This window comes from Rhinichthys klamathensis, unplaced genomic scaffold (genome assembly GCF_029890125.1).
Source record: "Rhinichthys klamathensis goyatoka isolate OS25496 unplaced genomic scaffold, OSU_Roscu_1.1 h1tg000011l_1, whole genome shotgun sequence".
In the NCBI taxonomy this organism is placed as follows: Eukaryota; Metazoa; Chordata; class Actinopteri; order Cypriniformes; family Leuciscidae; genus Rhinichthys; species Rhinichthys klamathensis.
In genome coordinates this window covers 18,178,608-18,190,273 of record NW_026606564.1, presented here as the reverse complement: position 1 = coordinate 18,190,273, position 11,666 = coordinate 18,178,608, and the positions used below count along the sequence as shown (strand labels likewise).

Below are 11,666 nucleotides of genomic sequence, written 5' to 3'. Positions count from 1 at the left end.
ACCAAACTGAAAGCACCAGAGTTTTAGTTTACCAGGTAGAGCACAGCTGTTTATGCTCTTCAACCCTTCCACTGCTTGTCGTCTAACTTCTCCCACCCGAACTGTGTCCTTTAGATCCCCATCGTACCATCTCCCAAGACTCTTCACTGGCTTCTCAGAAACTGTTGGTATTGCCTCACCATTAATGAAGAATGTTTTATCTACTACCTTTCCTTTAACTATCGAGATGCTCCTTGATTTAGAGGGCTTAAATTTCATTCGTGCCCATTCAATATTATCTGTTAACTTCCCCAATAACCGATTAGTGCAGGCTACTGTTGTAGTCATGGTTGTCATGTCATCCATGTATGCTCTGATTGGTGGTAGTCGCATCCCAGAAGCCAAGCGCTCTCCTCCTACTACCCATCTTGATGCCCTCATGATTACTTCCATCGCCATGGTAAAAGCCAGTGGAGAAATGGTGCATCCTGCCATTATTCCAACCTCTAGGCATTGCCATGCAGTGCTGAATTTTGGAGTTGAGAAACTGAATTGCAAATCTCCAAAATAGGCTTTCACTAAATTTGTTATTGACATTGGTACTCTGAAAAAATCAAATGCTGCCCAAAGAAGCTCATGTGGCACTGAACCATATGCATTAGCCAAATCCAGGAATGTCACATGGAGCTCCTTCCTCTCCTTTTTAGCTGACTGAATTCGTTGCCAGATAACATTGATGTGTTCTAAGCATCCTGAGAACCCTGGAATACCCGCTTTTTGAACTGAGGTGTCAATGAAGCCATTCTTTAACAGGTAGGTGGACAATCTCTGGGCAATAATGCTGAAGAAAATCTTACCCTCAACGTTTAATAGTGAAATAGGACGAAACTGACTGATGCTTGTAGCATCTTTTTCTTTAGGTATAAAGACTCCACCTGCTCTGCGCCATGCTCTAGGTACAACCTGTTTTTCCCATGCCACTTTTATCAATTTCCACAGAATTCGCAGAACTCCTGAAGCACTCTTGTACACTCTGTACGGAACTCCATTAGGCCCTGGAGATGATGAAGCCCTTGCCTTTCTCACAGCCTGCTCTACCTCTTTCCACTTAGGTGCACAGACCTCCATTTGGTATTCTGGTGGGTTGATAGGTGGTATGTCTGATGGAATTGACATAGGCTCATGCCTTTTTGCATCTGTATGCGTGTCCTCCAAATATCTCTCTAGCTCAATCCTAGATGTTTTTAAAGTGCCATTCTTCTCACTGGTGAATAACTTCTTTACAAATTTGAATGGGTCTTTATAGAAATTAGCCCTCGCACGTTCCTTCTTTTTGTAGCGTTTCCGTAGGCGCTTAGCTCTGCGTAATGTTGCCAGCTTATCTTTTATGGCCCTTTGTAAGAGATTGAGTCCCTCCTTCTGACTTTGTTCTGCTCTTTTCCATTGCTTCCTCAGCTGTCTCCTTTCTCTAACTAACCCTTCAATTTTCTGCTGCCGTCTAGACATTCCAGGAGTAGTTTGTACTTTTTCCTTCCTTTTTTCCACACCAAACCTCTCACTTCCATATGCGTAAATGATGTCCCCAAATTTATCCAGCTTCTTTTCAACTGTACCAGTTAATCTTTCCAATGCAAAGCATAGATCTGTGTTTACCGTGTCCCATGCAGTTTTCTCACAAGCTCTTGGCCATCTAACTCCAGGCCTATACCCGTTGAGGTACACACATAAGCGCGCGCATACACACGACACACACACCGCGCACGCATACACACACACTGGTCCACTATCTTTGTGGGGACTCTCCATAGACGTAATGGGTTTTATACTGTACAAACTGTAGGTCTCCTTACACTAATGAATTAGTTTGTATGAAAATTTTCATTGTTTTTTTCTTGTATACTTTTAAGTTCTATTTATTTGGTGCTTTGTTCAATCTCAAACCATTATTTTATTTTTATTATTAAGATGTCTGCACAAGAGTTAACTGTAATCTGTGCAAACATTAAACTTAAATTAAACGTCTCGCTTTGGTCTACACTGGAAGTGTTCTGCTCGCTCTGCTAAAGCTAAACTATAATTACTAAAACTGAAACTAAATAAAATAAAACTATATAGAAATGTGTTTGCAAAATAAAAACTAAATAAAAACTAACAAAACCATTAATGAAACTAACTAAAACTAAGCTGAAATTTAAAGCAAAATTGAAAACTATATTAAAATAAAAACAAAGCAAAACTATAACAACAGATATTCCCGGAGACAGAGCACACCCGAAGACGGCTCTCACTCAGAAATCAATAAAGTCTTCATTCGCTGCCGGTTCTCATTATGACAACACGAGCAAAAAGTGGAAAGACATAACAAGTGCATTCAGGCCTACCTCATGTTGCAAGTTTGCAGTTTTTGAAAAAAAAAAAAATGGCACAATAATAATAAAAAACAATTCAGGTCTATGTCCAATGAAATGCCTCACCTTTTTCTAGTTATCTAGTGTTAAAATACATATTTTGCCTGTAATTTAACTAAGGTGTACTAAAATGTGATTCAATTTTTTTTGTCATATATCGATATATCGATATCGATACTATATCGCGATATAGTATCGATATCGTCCGGACAGTGAGAAAATATCGTGATATGGATTTTTGCTCATATCGCCCACCCCTACAATCAAATGTATTGCTAAACTATTATGTAATTGACCAATAACCAATTGGCAATCTAACTTAAATTCGAGGTCATGATAAAATGGATTAAGATATAAAATGGAGTCCGATAAAAGCTTAAATGGACTTAAATTGCTTTGCCACGTGGAAAGACAGTAACACGCAGAAACCTTCACCCGTTCTGGAGGAAACCCCCATTTGGACCGATAAACGGGCTTACACAGTTTTAGATAATTGTAATCTCGAAAGTGATGTTGATGTCTAACATATTAAATATTTCTGTGCCTTTTGTTTGCCTCCATATTCAGTTGCCAGTTTTTGCAACTAACTTTCAATGCATTTGTACAAAGAACAAAATAAAATTCAAGTTTAAGGATTTATATTGTTTGGGGTTTAACTGATTAATCAGTTGAATGCTTTCATTCCTGTTCTAGACTCTCTAACTGCAGTGTAACAGAAGAAGGTTATAAAGCTCTGGCTTCAGCTCTGAGATCAAACCCTTCACACCTGATAGAGCTGGATCTCACAGGGAATGATCCTGGACAATCAGGAGTGAAGCAGCTCAATGATTTACTACAGGATCCACACTGTCAACTGAAGACACTCAGGTGAGACAGGATTGAATATTTAACTAAACTAGTTAATTAGGCTAAATATTCATAACTAATATATTATTTTAGCGATACAATTAGCTTGACAATTTGTTGCATCAAAAATGATCAAGATCAGATCAGAGGCTGCAGGTTCTGTCATGATGATGATAAACGTCAACACAGTTTAGTTGTGATACGAGCTACAGGTCAAATAGACATTATGGATCAGTATACAGTTGGTCCTCAACCAGAATAATACTTTTGCCGCCGCTGTTAAATTGGGGGCTGTATTTGCTGCCTTTTACCGCTAAGAAGCGCTACTATCACAGACTTTGAAAGTGTCAGTTTTTACTCTCTATTGCGTAATCTGCCGCGGCTCGTTGAGAACTGGTAGCAGATAAATTCAAGTGAAACATTTTAGTTAAACGACTTCTTAATCACAATACTGAAATTAAAGTACAAATTTAGAACTAAAACAAATGTAGGCTTGTATTATTGCATCAAATTTAAGCAAAGTAGGTTAAACTTTAGGCTAATATTGTGTGCCCAGTTTTTCTATAGGCTAATCTCAGGTTATGCGTCAATATAATTAGTAGGCTATTATACATCGTTTCAGTTATTAAATCTACTAACAAATTAAAATAACGGTGGCATAAACAAAATGATCGTTTAATAATTTAAACATTGTCAGGACTTGCTAACCGATGTTAGTCGGCATCAGTTCTGTTTTAGCATTCTTTATTATTTTAAGAATTAACCCTCTGGGGACTTAGCCCTTTTTGGTCCGTTTTCTCTATTTTGACATTTGGGCTTATAAACCATATGTAATGGAGATTGAACACCATGGGCCCTATTTTAACGATCTGAAACGTAAGTATCAAGCGTGAAGCGCAAGTAACTTTGTGGGCGGGTCTTGGGCGCTGTTGCTATTTTACCGGCGGGATAAATGACTCTTGCGCCCGACGCAAGTTTAAAAGGGGTTGGCCTGAAATAGCTTCATTATTCATAGGTGTGGTTTGGGCGTAACGTGAAATAAACCAATCAGAGCGTCATCCAACATACCCTTTAAGAGCAGGTGCGCATATTGCATGGCGGATTGTTATTATTATGGCGGATTTACCAGGAGCGGTTCACAGCCGAGGAGACAGACGTTCTTGTCAGGGCAGTGAAAGACAGAGAAGTGACGTTGTATGGGGATGGGAGAAACCCACCCAAATCAGCGTCGCTTAAACAGGCGTGGGAGAAAAAAATAAAATAATTTTTACTTCTTCATGGACACCACATTGATTTCCCTCATGTGTTAATATTTTTCCTTGTTATAATGTATGATTTTGGAAAATGATCTGTGTTGATGAGAGAATCAAAGTGTATGTGCGTTGTGCACCCGCTACATTATGGCCAAGCATGCGCGCTTAACCCTCTGGGGTCGGCGGTCTCGCCGGCGATACCAGCTCACTTTTTTCCTTATCAGTGCAAAAGAGACTCAAATTACTCTGTTGATTTTAATCTTACATATATAAGTGTTGTACATCATTCAATCCTGTTAAGTTTGTATTTTTTTGTGGAACCTCATAATAAAAACAAAGTGTTGTGCTTTTCGCCTAATAAAGAAAAATAAACACGATGCGCATTCTGCGTTCTCTCTGTCAGTGAAGTCCATTCTGAAACACGTCCGAAAAGTGAACTGTAACTCTGCAAATACTCAGTCAAACAGGTATACAGGCACACAGGCATGAAGCCTGAATTATCTTCTTTTAAATGAAGTAATTTATATAAAAAACAAATTTTCTCATTTTATGTAATCTGTATGAAAAGAGAGAGATGATAGACGTTCTCGTCTCAGGCCATTAAAGTTAATTTGACCACCCCCCGGGGCGCGCGCTCTATTCAAACACAAATGCTCTGAGGCGATCCACGCCCACATCAGCTGGATAACCCACCGAAAGAGACTCATATTTACAACGCTGTGAGGAATAATACTATCTTAATAATAATCCTGAAAAAAATTACCTCAGAAGTACAGGTAGTTTCATTTGGAGGAGCAACGGATCCAGCTGAGGAATAGGTACATTCTTTATTTTCAAGTGCTTTGTGCTAATCGCGATATGAAATAGTGTCTGTAAACAAAAAGACTGTTTGAATATGAATCACATTTTGTGTGTGAATGAATGAACAGCTTTTACCTAACTATATTCCAATACTGAGATGAGTAAAAATCGACTGAAATATGTTGAAATAAAATATTTTTGTATAAGTAACGTATTAAACTGCAAATTAACATTTATATGTCCTAATCATAAAAACGATATGTTACATATGAAAGACAAGATGTCGTTTTTACTGTAAAATACTGCCACATCAAATAAGCTTGTTTGCTAAGATGTTATTATAGTGTTTGTTCGATTGTAGGCTATATTCAAACTAATTAATCCGCAACTGTGAAATATGTATGATAAAATGTATACTTTAGTATATACAAAGAAAGATTACATTTGAAATAGTTAAAATTTTAATTGTTGTTGTAATTGTAACCTTTTTATTAAAATAGCAAAAATATATGTAGGCTACATATAAATAAATCTTAAAAGCTCAATATAAGCCTCCTCTTTAAATTATTTGTATTGTGTTTTATTAGTGACACATTTGGGATATATTCCCAAACTTTCTGTAAAAACAGTATGATAATTAACTGCACAATTACTAGAAATTTTTACATTTGATATTATACAATTTGCAAGCACAATTTGAAAAATAAATAAATAATTGGAACTGTGAACCAATTTTGTATTATATAGGCATATATATATATATATATATATATATATATATATATATTAGGGCCGGGACTCGATTAAAAAAATTAATCTAATTAATTAGAGGCTTTGTAATTAATTAATCGAAATTAATCGCATTTTAATCGCATAAATATTTTACCTGAGAACAGTGAGAAGTAATTTTTTTCACATGGATTTTTAGTATACCATTGAATAATGACTGCATACATAAGCTTAAGCAACAAAATATTGTTTATTTTTGTTCAACCAAGTCCAGCAGACCAGTGCAATTTTTGCCATTAAGTGTAGCAATAGCATATTGCTACACTACACTAATAGCAATAGCGAATTCCTTGTTGCATAGCTTGCACACAACCATGCTCTTATCGACGCTTCCATCCGTTCGTTTTTTGTAACAACATTTCCCAGCCACCGGCCAACCAAAGCGATCTCGTCAGCTTCTTCGTCATGAACGCTAGTTGGTGCGCCAGTATAATCGGTCCGCCGAAACTCATCCAGTGAGAAACGTTCCGCGGTGCAAAAATATTTTTTTGTGTAATTAATTAACGCGTTAAAGTGTGTAATTAATTAATCTTAATTAACAGGTTAAAGTCCCGGCCCTAATATATATATATATATATATATATATATATATATATATATATTGTCATTGCATTCTTGTGGCTCAGTGACACACCTGAATGAAAGGGTCATTAGTATGCAGCCCCATTATGCGCTCATTATGCGAGCCCATTGTCTTCTCAGGTGTGAATCACAGCGGGTCACACCCCTGCGCATATTGCCTTTCCAAACAAAAAGTGTCATTTTTAAATTTAAACCAATCTATTGTTTTATGTGAATGATAAGGCAGGATGATTTTCAGATCATTTTGAAGAAAAAACTCTAGGCGACAACATTCATTAGTCAAAAGTATTGTGGACACATATTTAGTATGTGTTTTGTGGCCTTATTTCAGAAACTTTAAGTTTTAGTTTTTTCAATAACCACGCATAACCCTTCAAAGTCTAAGGGGTTTTAAGGCCACCTGGCACTATGTTGATATTTTTGCTTCTGGAATGGTCAATTTTCATAGCAGAGTAAAGAGAGACATATTTCTGGATTCTATAGATTCTCACCTACAATGTGGATGCATTGAAAATACACTTTTTGAGACAATTATATGAGTTATTGTGTGATATATCACCAAGAAATACAAAAACAGATTTTTTTTTTTATTATATAAAAATATGAAACATAAATAAACAAAGGATTTTACAACAAAAAAGGCTCCAAAGGCTTTAGAAAAAAGCCTATTCCCCAAAGGCTTTAGAACACTTGCAAAAAAAAAATTGGGTGAAAAAATATAAAGAAACAAAACAAATATTTACATTTTTGTAACTGTAGTCACCATACTTTTTTGTTCACAAAACAGAAATAAGAATATGAAGGGAACCCAATGGTCATTAGAATGGAATATTCTCAGTCTATATGTACAAAATATACAAAAACCACCCCTAGATGGCACTGTGCACTGCGCACTGCATTGGAAAGTTGAAATATTGATGTGCTTTTCTTACATGTGCCACATTTGAAAGCAGTTGCGCTCTGGCTGCAGGCAGAGCGGCACATCACACTCATTACACTTCCATGAGGTGTCTTTTCTTGGGAACCAATCCGCCTTGCATTTCTCACACCTCAGCCGTGTAACTGGAATGGAGATTGGCACAGGTATATGCCCAGTTCTCCCTTTGTACAGGAACAGCCCCAACTGTGACACCACACAGCTCAGCCACGAGGTGCTCCACGTAGGCCCTGTGGGTGGTGAGCTGGTTGGCTGGTGTGTTCCTCAGCTTTTGGATTTCTCTGTACATTATGAAGCCATTCGTCACAGCAATGTCAATAAAATGAAAAAACATGGTTCTGTACCATCTTCTTGTTGTGTGTTGCACTGAATAGTACTGGATCAGCTGGTCTGATAAGTCCACACCCCCCATGTAGATGTTGTAATCAACAATCGGTTTTGGTACTGGTATGTTTATCTCCTCCCAGGATCCATCCCTCTTTTTCTGCTTCCTCTTGACAGTGTCCCCATCATAAGCAACATGGACACTGCTGCACATTGCCACCTCCCTGTTGTCCATCCACTTAGTGAAGAGAAGGTCATCTTCTCTTATCCACCTGAGAGTTCCTCTGGGGGATTTCTTGGGCAGTTGGTTTAGTTTCGTTTTTGGAGCATCCTTCCTCCCTTCACGTATGGTTCCACAGGCTCCGAAATTGAGGGACAGCAGGTGCCTGAAGAGTTTTGGGCTGGTGTAAAAATTATCACAGTAGAGGTGATAACCACTGCCTAGGAAAGATGGCCTCATCAATTCCACCACAGAGTCAAATGAGAGCCCTAGCCCAGAGGCCAACCTGCTTTTACCTGTGTAAATGCTGAAGTCACAGGTATAGCCGTTGCTGGAGTCTGCGAGCACAAACAGCTTTATCCCCCATTTGGTGGGTTTCGCCTTCATGTACTGGGTCATCCCAGTTCTTGCCTTGGTGGCCACCATCCTCTCATCAATGGAAAGCTGCTTCCTGGGATGGTAGGCAGACTGACAGGCGGCCTTTATCTCAGTCATCAATGGCTTCAGACGAAAGAGTGTGTCATACTCATCTGGCTGTGTCTGCTTCTTTCTGTCATTGACAACATCTTCCTCTGGGTCACTCATATGGATATTCCAAGATATGGCACGGAACCTATCCCTTGACATCACAGTGCTTGGAAAATTCACAGAAATATTTTTTTTTCTCTTCCAATAGTCACTTACTGCTAGGAGCTTTAGAACTCCCATGTACAGAACCAAGCCAATGAATTTGAACATCTCCACAGGGTTGATGTTGGTCCACTTGTACCTTTTCCCAGCAGCAATGTTTCTCTCCACCAGCTTGTTTGTGTTGGCACACAATGTCCTGATGGAATCAGCACTAAAAAAGTGCTTGAAAAGGCCGAGGGGGCTTTGCTCTACGGAGGTGTCCAATTGCACTCCAGGCTCACGTCTGGGGCAAAACCTGTGTGGAATGGGGGCCACATCAGGATCATTTTCAGTCTTCCATCCTTGTTCCAGCTGGTCTGGTGGTGGTGCTGGACATTGGACAGGTGAAAGTGACTGCCTCCTTCCCCTAGGACGCGACCTCAAGCCAGGGGTCGCAGATGATGTTTCATCAGTGTAACTGATGATACACTGATGAAAAGTGTATCATCAGTTCTGTGGCAGTGCTGGAGGAGCCGGGTCGAGAAGGATAAATGGATCTGCGGGCTGCAGGAGGAGACCTTGATCGGCAGGCTGCAGGAGGAGCAGAAGCGGTGCTGGATGGAAATGGGCGAGTGGTCGGGGTCATGGGTTCAGCAGATGTACCCGGCTGCTCTGCAGTTTCCTGATTTAGACTATAACACACAGATTTTGTCATTAGTTTAGATTCCCACATATCAAAAGTTGTACAGCCTTACTAATAAAGAAATAAAGATTAGCTATTTATCATCATGTGTGCATATTTTATGTTCAACTCATAGGACTAACTACAAAATTATTACTGGTGCCTTTATCATAGTATATGCACAGAGTAAATACAATGTCTAAAACCCCCTCCCATGTAGGCAAAATAGTACAGGCCTTAGATAAGGCTTACTGCACTATTATTTCTGAAAAGCTACAAAAATGTTTCCCTAAAAAAACATTACAATAAAATGCAAAGAGTGAATACAACGTCTAAAGCAAACCCCCTCCCATATAGACAAATAGTGCTACAGGCCTTAGATAACTCCCTGTACCATTATTTCTGAAAAACTACAATAACATTTTCCTAAAAAACATTACAATAAAATAGACAAACAAAGTAAACGAAATAGCTTATAAATGAATATGATTACATGCGGCCAAAACGCGCACATTGTTTTATTGCGCACATAGCGCACATTGTTTGATTACGCACATGGCGCTCTTTGTTTGATTGCGCGCACGGCACACATTGTTTGATTACAGCTCCGTTATTTCTGAACAGCTATAATAAAATCATTTGACTAAAAAACGATACAATATATATCAGACAAACATATTATCAGTAATATATCATTCACACTTACTCCTCAAATGGATCGATTCCGTGGAATATTTGGTCTTCTTCCTCTGAATCAAACCGATCCGGATCGGATCCTATTTCATTTTCCTCACTGTCGGCAAAAAGCATTTCAGCTACTTGCTCGGCAGAGAATCTCTGTTGTGCCATATTCTCTTCGAAAAGAATCTTGCGAAGTACAAAAGAGCTGTATCTGAAAACAGATACAACTGCGTCCTAGGACCGTGTACAACAAGTTGCATCGGCTTATTCGGCTATCACACACACACACCTGGAGCTGATTGTAATACCATGATCCGATCCGAAGTTATAAATAGATTTCTGAGGGGTGTGTCCTCTGACGCTCTAGAGCGTCAATCGACTTTGAACTCTCAAAAATACAAAAATGTACATACATGTTGATAACATATTATGGTAGCCCTGTTTGTGCTAAATAGAGTGTAATTACACCTTTGCCAGTAATATGTTTATAAGCAACTGAAAAAAGCACAAATGTCAGAGTATGTCAAAACATCTCAAGGACCCCAAAAACACCTTGGACCCCAGAGGGTTAAAATAGCATTATGAACAACGCCCAACGCGCCACTGACTTTAGACTAGGTTTTTTCTGGTCAGTGGCGGAATTGTTTTCTGGAACTGCAAAATAGCACTATGGAATGTTTGCGCCAAAACACGCCTCCTTTTTGCTCCGACCCGCCCAGGGAGCGCAAGTTCATTCCCTAGTTTACCGACGTGCGTCTGTGGAGGGAAAAGCCCGCTTTGCGCGGGTGCAAAATAGGAATGATACATGCGTCAGTGTACAAAGTCATTTGCGCCGGGTGCAAGATAGGGCCCCATGTGTTTGGTATCTATGGATTCAGAAGACCCTAAGCTAGTATGTAATGTGTTTATAAAGGAAGTATGAGTGAAACATGTACAATAAATGTACAATAAACTAAAGAATTTCAAAACGAAAATTTTAATTTTGTTATTTATTACTGAAAATCACACCTCACACAACAATAGTGAACAGTTTTTGAACAAAAAATATATTGTTCAAACCCTTTGCTTGACAGACATTTGTAATTGTTCAATCAAAAGTAAAATATTTCATCATCTGTGAAAAAACTGTCAGCTTCGGATTTCTCCTCGTCCCTACTTGATGACGCACTGGAGCCCCTGAGGCTGGCTCTTCCCCTAACAATAGAGCACATTTTTTCATTTCATTTCATTATATTGTTTATTTTTACAGGGACAATGCACAATTAAAAGTAATTGCACCAGAATTAGCTAATAGCTAGTTTACATCTGCTGTCCCTGGGCAGGTAAACAAATAAAATAAAATACATTACATATACACCACATAAAACATCACAATACATACATGTGCATAATATAAAATTTAAAACCAGAATATAAAACAGATAATGTACAACACAGTGGTTGCAGATCTGTTGTAATAGTAGCCAGTACTTTAGCTTATTTTTAAAAATTGAGAAGCTATTGAGGGTTCGACATTCACATCAGTTCGCCGCTGAATCGCGAGTTACTGTCAGTA

The 11,666-nt window shown here is 38.6% G+C and overlaps 1 protein-coding gene across 1 annotated transcript; it reads right to left on the bottom strand.

Moving 5' to 3' along the window:
- Positions 1 to 7,701: 7,701 nt before the first annotated feature.
- LOC130096168 (piggyBac transposable element-derived protein 4-like) lies at positions 7,702 to 10,279 on the bottom strand. Its single transcript, XM_056262847.1, has 3 exons — positions 10,137 to 10,279; positions 9,327 to 9,440; positions 7,702 to 9,064 (listed from the first exon to the last, which is right to left on the bottom strand). Exons 1-3 carry the CDS (start codon positions 10,277 to 10,279, stop codon positions 7,702 to 7,704), a joined length of 1,620 nt encoding a protein of 539 aa, XP_056118822.1.
- Between the last annotated feature and the right edge of the window lie 1,387 nt (positions 10,280 to 11,666).